The 14,753-nt window shown below is 40.8% G+C and overlaps 1 protein-coding gene across 4 annotated transcripts; it reads right to left on the bottom strand.

Moving 5' to 3' along the window:
- Positions 1-1,776: 1,776 nt before the first annotated feature.
- Positions 1,777-14,748, bottom strand: LIAS (lipoic acid synthetase). 4 transcript variants are annotated; one of them, XR_012633543.1, is made up of 12 exons: positions 14,520-14,653; positions 13,609-13,781; positions 12,844-12,937; positions 11,986-12,066; positions 11,603-11,759; positions 10,673-10,730; positions 9,509-9,637; positions 8,809-8,954; positions 7,038-7,108; positions 6,158-6,269; positions 2,951-5,236; positions 1,777-2,130 (listed from the first exon to the last, which is right to left on the bottom strand). XR_012633543.1 is itself a non-coding variant. In XM_074904677.1 (11 exons), exons 1-11 carry the CDS (start codon positions 14,601-14,603, stop codon positions 5,184-5,186), a joined length of 1,158 nt encoding a protein of 385 aa, XP_074760778.1. In that variant the 5' UTR covers positions 14,604-14,653; the 3' UTR covers positions 2,138-5,183. The 4 variants fall into 4 exon arrangements, 3 of the variants coding, with proteins under 3 accessions (XP_074760778.1, XP_074760777.1, XP_074760775.1); XM_074904677.1 differs by lacking the exon at positions 1,777-2,130 and having other exon boundaries at positions 2,138-5,236; XM_074904676.1 differs by lacking the exons at positions 1,777-2,130; positions 2,951-5,236 and adding an exon at positions 5,543-5,667 and having other exon boundaries at positions 14,637-14,748.
- Positions 14,749-14,753: the final 5 nt, after the last annotated feature.

Genomic DNA, 14,753 nt, shown 5'->3' with positions numbered 1-14,753 from the left:
GTTTGTGTTTGGCTTGTTGAATGGGGTTGTGAAATGGAGGGGAGCATAGAGAAGGATGACCATGAACAGGTTTCAAACTAGAAGGCATAGATGTCTTAGCTGAATAATAGTACTGTTGGGATGTTAGAGAATTACCCAGTAAATAATCACATAATACCTTCTGAATTTATTCAACAGGTGTGCCTTCTAGTATGTATATCAATAGTTAAACAGAGCATAAATCAGTGTCATCTTGGTAATGAGTGCTATTATAACTATTTACCTGCAGAAATGTAGGTCCAGTTTAAGCTTTAGGACAGATATTTGAAGATTTAAGGTACTTGTATAACAATTTTGGTAGGCAATACAAGACAGTGTTATCTGACTGAAATAGCTGTACCCTTGAACCAGATGCTTTCAGATTCTGCATGTTAATGGCTTCCACATAGGGACTTATTATGCAGCGATCATTCAATGCTTTGGGCAAATATGCCTCAGGCTTTTTGTCCTATTGTAAGATCCTTGTGTGAGGAGCGCATCAGAAGCCACTCACTCTGAGTGGGAATTATGGGGGCTTAAAATCAAACTGTCATCTTTCATCATGCCGTCTCCTCTTCCTGATTCACTAGTGCTGCTTTTGTACAATGCCCACAGAGCAGAGAGAACTCTGTGGTACAGTTGTGGTATTTGTAAGCATTGTAATCAAGCTGGTAGATCACCCTGTATTTGCAGATAGGCATCCACTTGAATACCTCTGCCCCCATAGCCCCTGAGAGGGCAGGCTGGTCACTTCTTGAGGGTTAAGAAGAGGACACTGACAAGTTGTGCTCAAAGATCCTGTTGTCCTGAATGATGTTCAGGGTAGCACAGCACTGCTTCAGGGCTCATCTGAACAGGGAGGGTGAGTAGAGGCTTCAGAAAATTGGGATGCTTTTCAGAAACTTGAGCACGGCTGTAATAGTAGTGTCTCAGTATGGGACCTGTCCTCATCAGCTTGCAGCAGACAGATGAGCCATTTAACTCTTGTGTAAAGCATTGCTCCTGTTAGGAATGTGCAGGACTGGTCAGTGTTGCTGAGGCTTCCAGTGGCTTTTTACATGCTGTCCTAAGGAGACGGGTACTAGGTGCTATACCCCTATTCCTACCCCGTTTCTCCTGCAGGCTTAGTCAAAGTCTGGATTGTGACTTGTGTCTTAATCGTAAAGATGATAAAGAATGGCAAGCTCATTATAGTGGCATTACCCTAACTACCCTCTCTTGGGAAAGGAGGAATAGCAGATCCTGTCTGAAGAGCACCAAGGGCAAAAACTGGTACTGGCAATTTCCTTTGCTTTCTTGGAGTCAGCTTATTTTGGTTTTTGGTGGCTGCATTCTTTTAGTGGGATTGTGGGATGAATGAGTGAACAGCTGGTGGAACATGCCTCCAGGAGACCACAGTACTTATCTTGCATATATGCGAGAGAACCTTACCACAGGCTGCAAGAGTGAGCTTCGGAAGCTTTTGCAGCACTGAATCATCAGCCACCATCTTCAGAGTACAGTTGCCAGGGAAATAAGAATTGGAGATGACTTGCATTCCTGCTTTGAAGGCTTGAGCAGTGCGTGTAAGACATGGGTTTTAATGCTACTGAGTCTTTGTCTATGGGATCTTAAAGCATGTCATTCTTGATGAGAATTGTGTAATACGAGTAATGGACTCCTGTGCTCTGAGATTCTTTCTTATGGGGTTCCTAATAAAATACAATCCCACAGTAACACTGCTTTTCACCACAAAAATGTGAATACAACAGCTGAAGCAAATCCAGCTTTAATACAAGCCTATGAATAGTACAATACAGACTGCATAAATTAAATCTTACCCAAGATGTGCATAGACAAATTGTAAATGTCAGGCAAGATGCAGTGTTTTTCTTCTGTGTATGTGTGTTCAACCATTTGTGCAGCTAAAACTAGTCTGGTTCCAGGCATATGATAGCCAAAATTATTGCAAGTGAGTAGAACAAACACATTTTTGAGCAAGACTAGTAGGAGCAGTTACTGGTGAGATTTTGCACTGGCTATGTTTACATTTCTATCACTTGAGGTTCTTCTGTTGATCTAGAATTTACAGTAGTGCTGTAATCTTGCTCAACAGCTGAAGCTTGAAACAACCTGTAAAACAATGCAAGAAAGCATAATGGGTTATCTGATTGATTTAGGAATACTGCAGTCAGTTTTCATTACTTGCTTTTTCTATTCCAAGCTGAGAATTTCTGTTGGAAGTTGAACATATACAATAAGTTGCCACATGTTGTAGTAAAGAAGCATAAATATTTCTTAAATGAAGGGCATACCACTATTCATTATTGATCAAGTAGGGCAAAAATTTAAAACTATACTTAATGGTCTGGCTTTGTTGATTTAACTTAGACTTGAAGTCACTGGAAGATGCAGCAGTTCTCTAGTCAGCTGCGTAACGTTTAATTATGCTTCATACCATGTGTAGATTGATGTAATGATGCTAAAAAAGACTATTCATTCTTTTAAAGTGTCTGTGTCAACTTGAAATCATATTCCCAAAACTCAGTTTGATGTTTTCCTGATTGCAAGGAAGATTAATGTTTCTTAAAATACTTTATGGCTGCTTTGTGAAACAAACTGACAGAATGAAGTGATTGACATACAAAAAGAAAATGTCACTAAACATGAAGCTTCACTGGAGACACAATTGAGATAGTCATGAAACCTGTGCTGAATTTATAACCAGGAGTTCTGTGAGAGTTTGGTGTTTTAATATGCAGTTATGGAAAAACTGCATGGGCAAGAAGGAAGGAAGATGGTTGTAAAAGCAGGATTTCCTAACTAGGAGAAGAACTTTAGGACTTGTCCTCAAATACTCTTAAAAACAAACCACCCCTCCAGTCTATGAAGTCAAAATGTGACTGCTTTCCTTAGAAACCACAGCAAAACATGCAGTTAGAAAACAGCTTACATAGCTTCAGAAACTTGGTACCAGCTGGCAGACAGTTGTGTAAAAGCATGAGATCATCTTCTGAACCACCCAGCAGCAATTCATAAGATAATTCTAACATGAAGTAACATTGGACTCTGTTTCCAGAAGTATTCTTTCTCTCACTGTAAAGAAGTCCTGGATAATTAGTGTGTAATGTCCTCTTGTTCCAGGTTGGTAATAGCTGTATGGCTCAGAATTCTTCATATTTCTGGTGTTGATATGCTGAAAAAAGCAGTAACTTGGCAAAAGCTACAGTAATATTGTGCTAAATCTGCTCTGTAGGCAAGTCAAAACCATTATGTGTAGTGGGACCTCTAATAAAGGCTGGCAGCTGTTAAACGTGCAGGTATCCTGGAGGTAAGGTTGCATGCTCCATGCCTGCTGCTGTGGAGGGAGCATTGAATTTCCTTACCAGAGTTGATAACCTTTAACTGCTCTGGTATTCAGTGTACCTCAGCTGAAGCAGGGTGGTTTTTGCTCAAAGTATCCCTGGTATTTCCAAGACTAGCTGTCAGACTTCGTTTGAACTTAAACTTTAAAAGTTATTATTGATATTTTTTTAATAGAAAAAAGGAAGAAGCCTTGCCTTTCTGTCTTTATAAAGTACAGCTATTAAGACTTCTGTTTCTCTGTTCTTCCCTTCTGTTCATCATGGATTAGGTTTCTCTTCCCCTAATTTACACTTCCACTTACACTGTTTAATTAGTACATTCCTTCTAGCTTAAGGCTATTTGTCTTCACAATGCTTTAATATTGCTATACTTAATTTTGTAAAGCATCAATTGTGCATCACTGGCCTCAGTGGTATAATCTGACTTTTGTTGTTCATGACAATACCAGGTTTCTCTTATATTAACTTGCTAATTATCTCTCTTCCTTCTAACATCTAGTTGAGTTGGGGGCAGGCGGAGGTCCACTCTCCTTCATACGGACTACAGTAGTTTTAGAAAAGTATTAAAGCCAGCCATAGGATTAACCTGTGTGATGAGAGTGTGGGACCAGATAGTAAATTCCTGGCATGTTTCCCAAATAACTTTGTGAAGATAGAGGCGAAGCCAGTTAAAGATAGTATCTAATGACCATAGCAGACAACTGAGAATTATTAGGGAGAGATGCACTCTGAATTATCGTGATTAAAAAGAGAAGTTACAGCTGCTAGTATACCATAAGCCATGTTGCTAGTATGATATGTAATGGATTTCCATTTCATCCATGATGCAGTTCGCTTCCTTGTATGCAGACTTACAGCCAGACCAGGTCTCAAGGGTGCCACAATCAAACACAACCACCACACCCTTGGATCAGGATTTTAACTTTCCTTTAATGATAAGACCATATATACATTTGGAGCAGAAGCGCAGCACAGAACAGCAGCAGTTCTGCACACCCAGTACTGAAGAAGCACCTGTGCAACTCAGTGGGGTTTGTTAGTCATATCCCCAAAGCAGGGGTGGCTCTATTTAGGCTGTTACGTTAACTCTGATTTTCCAGATGTTTAAATTATATGGTATCTACACAATGTTAATTGTCTTGCCACAAAAGGTTCTTGTTTTCTTCAGTTTGATACCTTTGATACCAAGGCTTACGCTTTGAGACATGCAAGCACCTGAAAAGCATTAGCTATCAGAATGGTACAGCTCATTTCCTTAAGATGCAGGCAAGAGATACTATCTCTTGAAGGAGTATTTAGTGATACTTTCTCTGGTGTGGCTCAAGATATCCCTAATCTGGTCCTCTTTCTTTAGAACTCCTGTAGTTCCAAGAGCCTCTGCAAGCCTGTGTACCATACAGTAAACCAAAATATCAGTACACAGTAACTTCCAAATCAGTATCAGTAACTTTCAAATTACTCTTAGCATCTTCGTAAGTATTAACTGCAGCAATACTCATGGTAGTATTAAATGTCTTTACTTAAATCTGGGGTTTTTTTTAGCTTACATTTCTTCCACCTCAGTTCTATCACTCTTTCAGAATCAGTTCTATCTTCTGACTTTTTGCTGAACAGCAGAAATACTATGTAGTTGTAGCCTTGCCAGGAGGGATGGGGTAAAATAATGTGAAATGTTTTGGTGAGAGAAAAGTGTTCTGGAAAGATAGTAAGTTTATTCATACATCCACCATCTGGCTTTCTGCATTTCTGGAACCGAGTATAATTATGTGTTGAAAAAAGGATCCTTAAAGCTGGCTGCTTTAAATAGGTTCACTTTCATCTTCAGATGGCTTTTGTCTTTCTTTTTTCTACTAAGTTCTTCAAGAAGAATTCACCTAATTAAAAGGCAAAAAAGCACCAAAATAATGTGTAGGTATTCCAATGAAAGAAAGCAATACACATTCTTATTTAGTGTGAGTATTCTCTTCTACAATACAATTGTTCTTACTGGTATTTTATAGTAATTCAGTTCTGTAACAACAGCACTTCCAACAAATAACAGCAAGGCTGTAAAATACCCAACCCATAACCTGAACAACAACCCTGCACCCCCAAAATCCTGATTTTTTTCCTCATGCCCAATTTTATGAAATAGCTCTGGTTCTTTGTGATTTCCAACAGGCAAAGGTAAATTGACTTACTTTATGAAATAGGAATTAATTTTTAATTATCAGCAACTTAGAGTGAAACCTGCTGTAAGTCTCGTTTGAGCTGGCATCAGAACAGTCTAGGCAAGGTGCCCCAGATGAGTCTTCTCTACCCTCTCCTTAGGAAAAAGCAGCAACATGCTCCATTAGTATCAGCTGCTACTTAATACCTAATGTTTTGTCAGTAGAAGTACTGCCCTAAGTGTGTCTAATTATTTCTAAGGCATTGTAAATAAATTCTGCCCAAGGCAACAGAATTACATCACAAAGAGCCCCACTAAACCCTGAAGCATCCAAGAGGCAGAATGTAAACAAAAATTTGCACATTGGGTACCCTTTATCCTGCCTCACCCACTGAGCATAGTACAAACTAGGTTTGGAAAAAAAATAGCTTAAGCAGCACAGCAATTGTACAAATATCAATTACTGTTATACTGATGCACTTAGATGACCTATAGAAGATAGTGTGTAAATAATTAAAGAAAAAAAAAATTACCGTATAAGGTGTCCTTGAGCTAAGGTGAGCTTTGTTGCATATGACTTCACTTTTTTGACTTTACATAATAAAACGTTATGTGCTAAAGAATCTAATGCTTTTCAGTAATTTACCTGCTTTATAGGAGGAGCGCACTAAGGGCCCGCTAGCAGTGTAATGGAATCCAAGGTCATTTCCTACTTTTTCCCAGTACTTAAATTTTTCGGGAGTTATGTACTCCTCAACCTGAGTGAAAAGAATTCATTTTGATTGGGTATAAATGGAAAGGAAATGGCTATAGTTAGCATGTAGTGACCTGAAACACAGTTATACTGGAAGTTCAAAATTTTACACTCAAACTTTCAGCAGACAAGACACAAACTGAATTTTCTCTGCTTTCTACTGAAAGTGCATTTTATTTGATTTTCATATTTAGCTGAAAAGTTTAGAATTCAATTTCTAGTTGTTGCTTTATAATTTTCTTCACTCTGTTTTTGAATGGTCTGTTTGAGCAAACCTTTTTTTTTTTCCCTCAAGTTAATAAAAATACAATAGTCCTACAAATCTCTTCACTAACAGTTATTTCAGTGAAACACAGTAACAGAACAGAGACTCGAGCTCTGGACAACTACAGAATGAGAAAATGGTAATTTCTCAGCAGAAGTGGCACCATGAAGGGAGAGCCTATGAAAGAGTGAAGGGGAGCTGGCTTGAGACATTGAGACATACACTGAAACTCTTGTTTTCCAGAACCACGTCTCAGCTTCAGCTGTCTCCCCAGCTAATAGTAGAAAGTAGCAATGGGAAGTCTGCAGAAGATGGAAGGGATTAGATGGCTGAGGTCAATTTTAGTGAGGAGCCCATAACAGATGAAGATCAGGTTAAACAAGGAAGGAAATTTTTCCCAACATCCACAGTTAAGGATGCATATCAAGCCTCAATTTAGAAAGAGGAAACTTGACTGTGCAAGGTACAGACCATAATGTTGCTGGTAAATTAAAGACAAAATTTTACCTTTAGGTGACGTTTTGTTGGTTGCATGTACTGTCCTAGGGTCAAACAATCTACATCGGCTTCCCGCAATACTGCAAAAACGAAATTCCCTGTTAGCAGCAGAAGGATCACAAGGGCCTGTCAGGAACTGGAAAACACCCTCCTTCCAAGTCTGACCAAAGGTCACTCTGCAGCACCCTGCAGGGGTTACCTTCTGCTCTCCAGCAAAGGGAACTTGCAGCCTCCGTGAGCAGTAGCCGCTCACCTCATTCTGAGCTCCATGCTGCAGCAAGACCTGAGGGATCTAGTTTAAAGCAAGAGACAATACCACTGTGCTGCACTCACTGCAGTCACGTGTCTCACTGCAGAGATGACGTGCTCTTGTCTTTTTTCTCTTACCACTTTTCATTGTGTCTTTAGGTCAGAGTCTCCATTTGACAGAAAAAGGGATGCAGGCACATGCACTTGGTAGTTCTCCACTGTTTCAAGAGTCTTCATGCCAAAAAGATGCGGACAGTTCTAGAGAGCTATACATCGGAAAACTGCCAACATCTTTTGCCAGTTTTACACTTAGGAGGTATATTAGTTCTAATGCCTGCAGAATCTCATAAACTTTGCTAAAATTTGAGTATATACTACGATCAATATACAGCAAATGAGTTCAGGTAGTCTACTTAAGAGTGAAATGCAGACACCTGATAGCTAACCTGAAGAATTATGTTCACTGCAGCTAGTGGGGTATTCTGAGAAAAGGGATGGCTGAGGAATCAGATTTTGCATTAACAACTCCGTATGTTTTCTGGCTACTTGGGCTGGTTGCCCCACATCAATTAGAAAAAAAAAGTTGGTGTTTTGACCACAGCATTATACTCACTGTTACCCTAGAGTCTCTGTTTAGACTGAGACGGTTCCGTGAAGAAACTCATTCACTATCAGCACATTTACATGTTCCTTAACTCATACCCAGAGGATGGAAGGAGAACATAATTAGAGTAACTGAATGAATGTGGTGAGTAACAGTTTGTCTCCAAATATATCCATGATAGTGGCCTGAAAACAAATGACACCAAATCTGAAATTTCATATTCTTGTGTCAGGAAATGCTAGGTAGGAAGAATGGAAAAATCAGGAACTGTAATTTTATGGTCCTGATTATGGGATAGCTGCAAAAAAACTAGACTGTATCACTGCATTCTAAATACGGGTTGTTGTACACAAAATAAAGTACCAGGTAGACATTCTTTCAGGATATGGGAGAAATGCCATAGGATTTATGAATTTCTTCTTACCAACACATTGCATTCACTGTGAAATTTTCTCCTCTTAAAAGTACATTTTCATGAAAACCTAAGAACATGCTACAGCTCCAAGAATAATAACTGGTTTTGAGTCTAAGAAAGACGAAATAAATTATTTTAAACAGTCAGGTTTGCTGTTTCTAAAAAGGAATGTTCAATAGGGCAACTACATTGTAAGTCCATTATTTTAAGTATTGCAAAGATAAGAATGTGGATATAGTCACACAACGATACTTATAATTTCCATTGAAATCAACATGAGCTGGATCTACCTGTCAAACAATCTGAAAGCCATATGAAGGCAAAATATTTCAGAGATTTAATCTTTTTTAGCCAACCTTTTTTTTTTTTTTTTTTTCCCCCATAAAGCTTAGAAAACATTTCCTGCACCAGCAAACTGACTTGCATGTTGAGGCTAAGATGCTTACAACTGTTTTCCAACACAGTAAAATTCACACCTGTGAATTTTGGCAAATATTTCAATGCCAACTTACGTTTCATTGTAGAATATACTTGTTCATCTGTCTCGCCTAGCCCCAACATAATGGAGGTTTTAGAAATGACGCCGGGCTGGACCTCTTTAGCGTGCTTCAGCACACGTATGGATTGTTCAAAGTTGGCTCGCGGATCACGGACCTTCCTTTTTGTATTTCCAGCACAAGGGGAAAAACGCATGAAAGGGTGCACAGAAGTTAGAGATGTCAAGGAAGGTGCGTTCTGCAAGTTTGCACAAAGTGAAAATGGCACCTGGGAGGTTTTAGCCACACCGGCAGAAACCCCCCCGCAGCATCGCAAGCGATGGGATGCGCACCGGTTCGAGTGTCAAAGCGGGGCTCCCCGGCCGCGCGGTGCCGGCTGCGCCCGCCCTTGCCCCGGTGGCCCCCGCCGCAGCCCCACGGCGGGGCGGGGAGGCGGCATGAGGCGGGGCCGCCCCGGGGGCCGGGGCGCGGCGCGGGCGCCCTCTGCCGGCGGGCGGCGAGCACGGCGGCGGCGGCGCGCGCGAGGCATGCTGGGAGCGGGGCCGGCCCGCCGCGCGCCCCGCGCCATTTCGTCCTGCGGCCTGTCCCGCCCGGCTCGGCCCCGAGCCTCCGTGCGGGTCTCAGTAAAGGGCGCCGGCTACCCCTTCCACACAGGCCCTCCTACAAAACCCCTCGTCTGTTCATACCCTCTGCCACTTCCACATACTGGTATTACCTCTGTAATTCTGGCACTGTCTCCACGTTGTGGGCATACACATCCAGTCCTGACAACGCTACTCTCTCCACAGCTTTAAGGTCCCCTCGAAAATCGGGAGTTAGGCATTCTACCAGGATTTTTGAATTCCTTAAAAGGAGAGGCAAAATGAACACATCTAGGGGATCTCTTGAAAAAAAATATAGCAAAGAACCAAACATAACTAAATAAATGACGGTCTGATAACCAAAGCAAAGTTAATTTGGGATACAATTCTAAACCAACAGATTTCTGCAAATACTAGTACTACAATTCAAACAAGACATAATGTGTTTAGTTCCTGATCTTACTGATGTGAGCTGAAATAGAATGAAAGTGAAATAAATACAAAAGAAATTCCAACAGTCTTAATCACAATCACTGTACGTGATTTTTCATTTGTCTTTGTTGCAGGTTAACTTATCATGAGCTTAACATTATAGCTCCAAGATACAGAAGAGATACAATCCTGCCTACTGGGATAAGAAGCCTGCATTATTGCCCTGGGATCTAATCTTGGTGTCCAGGAACCAGATTTCAGCTCAGAAAGGCAGGTGAGGGAAACTGCAAAAACCTTTCAAGTCCCAAGATAAAGACTTAAATGACATTATACAAATTAAATCTGCAGGTAGACACATACACTACCTAATGGCATGCAGGGCACTGATGTAGAGTGAAGAAGGCACAGCTAGGGAAAGCCAGAAGGTACAATCACAGACAGAAACAGTCATTGTGGGGAAACACAAAGAAATCTGATCACTGCTGAAAGAGAAACCCAACATCTTCTGTCATGTGGTGGCACTTATCTAAATCCAATGTGTTTAAGCCCCAAGCTTCAAGAATGAACATACCTCAAAAGTATGTACTCATTTCCTGGTAGACCAGCTGCCTGTTCAAAGAAATAATCCAGTGCTTAGTTTTAAATAAGCCTGGGCTAAATTGGAAATGCATCCAGATTCAAAATACTTTGAGGCCATTATGAGAGAAAGATGAAAAACAAGAAAAAAAAAAGGAGGACACAGATAGGCTAAAGGCAGACTTTTGTATTTGGACAGCCCTTGGAATAATCCAGCTAAAAGTAGTTTTGACCTATATGCAGTACCACATTCTAAAGTTATAATAATAGTAGTAACATCAACAATATACCTTTCTTTCAGATGCGAGACTGTCTTTGCAAAGTGTTCTGCTCCACCGTCAGGCATATCTAGAAGAATTTCAATTATTCAGTTGACCTTTCTGTTCAAGAAATGTATTTACTTATTAGCAAAGCTACAAAACCCCTACAGATTCAAATTTAAATGAAAAATAATACGGCAGTCAAACCCCAGTCTTATCTTACTGCTTATGCCAAAGGTTTACAACAGATATTCTACCAAGCCTTGTTCTGCACAAAGTCGTAACTGTGATTGCCTAGGGCAGGCTTCAAATGTTTACTCCGAATTTACCTGTCTCTAGGTTCACTGTCAGCCTGACCAAAAAATGGCTTTACCTATTCATGTTTTTGGTCTGAGAAACAGTTATACAAAAACTGAAATATATATATATATATTATTGCTCTTTTATTGTAAGCCACTTCAAAGCTACTGGACTTTCCACCATACTGGACAGTCTTTACAATGGTCTTCCCCACCTATGTGGTTTCACCACAAAGGAGCTACTACAACCTTAGAAAAAAGGCAACTTTCAGTTCTGTTACATACAATATATTCCAGGTTTAGTTTTTGGAAGGAAGTTCTGTAACGGTATTGTATATGAAGTTGGGGCAGGGGTGGGTTTTTTGCTAATTAGGTAATAGAACGTGCTGTGTATGTATGTATTTTGCAAAAAAAAGTTATAAAATATTTAGTATTGTAATATTCTTGATGTTTAATAACAGTGTAGCTTCTGTTATATTTTACGAGACAGAGAAATACTAAGAATATGTAGAAACTTGAAAAGTTTCATCACTGTCAACTCTTTTAAAACAGCAATCCTCAACAGTTGTGCTGAGCAATAAATGTTTATCAAGGTCTGTGTTTACCCTAGATAACCCATATGAGAGCTCAGACTGGAAGAGATGAGAGACAACATACTAACCGTCTCTGTCCACAGATGTCAATACAACATAATCCAAGCCCCACTCAGCTATAGCCTTTGCTGTGTTGTAAGGCTCCTTGGGATCCAGTGGAGGTGGATTTTTTGCTGTCTTTACTGAACAAAATCTGCAACCTCTAGTGCATGTGTCACCCATCAGCTGAAATAAGAAAGACATTCCTACCTTTACACTGTACACATCACTGCTGCTCATCTGAGACACAGCTGCATAAGCTATATCAGATAAATCCCAATACTAAGTAAAAAAATTAGGACAGTGCTTTACTCTACATTTGTTGTAATAAACCCTCTCCACTACAGTAGAGATGCAACAGTACAAACAGCTCTAACAATAACAGAATACTAAGAAATGGTTAATGGCTTACCATAATAGTAGCTGTAGCTGTAGCATATTCACCACCTCCCCAGCATTCTCCAATGTTGGGACAACGTGCTTCTTCACATACCTAAAGGTAAAAGACAGGAATGGACCTATTATTACTGCGATCTATTATTACTGAAAATTATTGTTATATTATTGATCAATTTCAATAGTTACCTACAAAAAAAATTCCTTCCCTGATAAATGAGGGGATTAACAGAGTTGCATATTATTCTCTAAGAAATCAGTAGAATAGATAGGAAGAAAAGAATTATTTCCTGACATCCATTATCATTCTTTTCCTCTACTTCACAATTCCAAAAACTCCTCAACCATGTAACTGCCTTATTAATTAGCATATATTGTCATTGACATTTTAAATTGAAAAACTGATAAAATGTTCACAAAGCCCGTGGTGCATCAAAGCATGATCTTACTCTGAAAAAAAAGGAAAAAATCTCTCCGTGCCTACTCACCACTTTTTAGCATCTGGAAGGTATATTTAATGAAACGCATACATTTCTATAATTTCTTTTCATGCAAAACATGTATGTAACTCTGAAATTGTGTGTGTTTCCTTTAAAAACAGTCACACATAGCATCTTCTGATCTGTTTGGAGATGCAAATAGTAAACGCTAGTATTTAAAATCACAGCAGGAAAACCATGAAATAATCCATTGGATTTGACTTCATTCTTTATGGGTAAAATTCACCACTGGCAAAAAGATCAGCATTGGGATTGGTTTCAGGGCTGAAGATCATTGAAGACATGATTTCTACCTGTCCTCCACAAAGACATAATTTTGTATCTGTAAAAAATGCTGTATTTCTACAGGAAAACCTGGTTGGTACTAGATTTACCGTATGAAGATTTAAACTTCTCAAGGTATTCTTTAGTTTATTGTAGTTCTTTCCCATGGGAATCTTTGTTTTCAGCCATGGAGGAAGTTGCAGCCTGAATAACACCAAGCAAACGTAAACGTTAATAGATTATTTACATGGTAAGCTTCCATTAATTTCATAGATCCACTTCAATTTGTTACAGATCCCAACTAGGAAAGGTTCCTTGAAAACTGACGCAACTCAGCAACCAATATTAAAATCATGCATGGTCATAATGGACTTCTCTCTTCCATGTTTATCATCATTCCAACATGCAAGAGTAGGTGTTTGCTGTCATTAGAAGCTTTAAAAATCTTAACTGCACTGGTGGGATTTAATAATGTCACACTAGAGACTGCAACAATGGTAGTATACACTCCACAGCTATCGCCAAGCCTGATCTGGAAATATGGTGGGTTTAAGCATTTTTGATTTAGTCTCCCTTTTTTGTTTTACTCTATCAATAATATTTTTTCAACACCAAAGTAGGGTACACTCATCTACCGATGTATATTTGTAATTTAATACAGGCTGTCACAGGCAGTCAAGTGAGAAAGCCCCACCACGTCTTCATGTTTTGTTATGCATTTGAAGTTAATAATATGTTCTTTCTTGAAAACTTATGAAATTTACAAACCAGTATGTCAATATTTAATAAAAATAAATTATACACATTTTGTAGTTAGTATTAAACATACAAGATTGTGCATGGAGGCAACTACAGTTGTTTGAAAACACAAGTACCTTTCTCCTTTCTGACGCTTTAAATTGCCTTTATACTCTGCCCACGTGCTCTTGTCTGACAAATCTCCAGACACAAAGTCTTGTAAGGCTGGTCCATTTTGCAGAAACTCTTTTTTTCCATCTGGCAAAGAACCTGATGTTCTGTACTGGTTACACAGGTGGCTCCCAGACACCTAAAAGAAGCAACACTGTAATTTACTGAATTCTAAATATGCTAGCATTATATACTAAATACCTGCTCGTCCTTTTGGTGGTTAAGGTTAAGGTACATTTTGTGTAAGCATTCTCCCAACTGCCTTTAAGTTAAACATATAATTATCTTTTTCATTTTACATCACACGAAAACAGACATAAAGCATGATCTCTTCTGAAATATCTTAATATCAAACTAAGTTACATAGGCTTTGGATGTAAGTTACATTGTATGGGTTAACTGGCGATGTCAGGGCTGAAACCCAAGCCGCTGAGGTGATTAACTGTAGGCTGCCAAGTGAGTAACTCACGGACGTTATGTCGATGCAGAAGCAGCACAAGTCGGGCTCTCAGAAGCAGGGTTTGAAGCGGGTGGGATCCGTGGGTCCCTTTGCTGAGAGTGAGTGAGCCAGCGTGCGTGTGTGTGTGCAGGGGCACGGCAGCTCCCTGCCTGCAGCACGTCCCAACCTCCCCGCGGCGGCGCTGGGACAGCCCTTCCCAGGGCTCTGCCCGCGGGCAACCACCGCTGTGAGGCCTCACGTCCCAGCCGGGCGGCCCGCAGCCAGACACGAGCTCAGATATCGGCATCGGCTTCTGCCGCCACGACGTGCCCCCTCCCCTCACCGAGGCACCGTCCCGAGGTCTCCTTTCTGCCGGGCCGCAACGCCCAGCCCTGCCCGCTCGGCAGCCCGCCCTGCGGCACAACACCGCTGACTCACCCGCCCCTGCGGCCCCAGCAGCAGCCGCCGGGCGGCCGTGGCGGCGGCGGCCCCGCAGCGGCGGCCCCCCGGCAGCAGCGACATGGCGGCCCCCACGGCGCAGCCCGGCCCGCTCACCCGGCCGGCCCGAACGATCTTCTCAGCGCTCGGCCGCATCGCCTGCCCGCCTCGCTTAGCTCACACGCATCGGGCCTCGGCTACTCTTGCCTCTCGGACGGCTACCTCGGCGTGATG

The sequence above is a fragment of the Athene noctua genome, chromosome 4 (genome assembly GCF_965140245.1).
Source record: "Athene noctua chromosome 4, bAthNoc1.hap1.1, whole genome shotgun sequence".
Classification (NCBI taxonomy): domain Eukaryota; kingdom Metazoa; phylum Chordata; class Aves; order Strigiformes; family Strigidae; genus Athene; species Athene noctua.
This window is presented reverse-complemented; position numbering and strand designations above follow the sequence as displayed.

Coding starts and splice junctions, on each gene's coding strand:
- LIAS (XM_074904674.1), bottom strand. CDS start 14,603: ATGTCGCTGCTGCCGGGGGGCCGCCGCTGCGGGGCCGCCGCCGCCACG. Junction 13,782..14,519: donor TGCTGGGGCCGCAGGGGCGG/GTGAGTCAGCGG, acceptor TGCTTCTTTTAG/GTGTCTGGGAGCCACCTGTG. Junction 8,955..9,508: donor ACAGTGCCAGAATTACAGAG/GTAATACCAGTA, acceptor AAATACAAAAAG/GAAGGTCCGTGATCCGCGAG.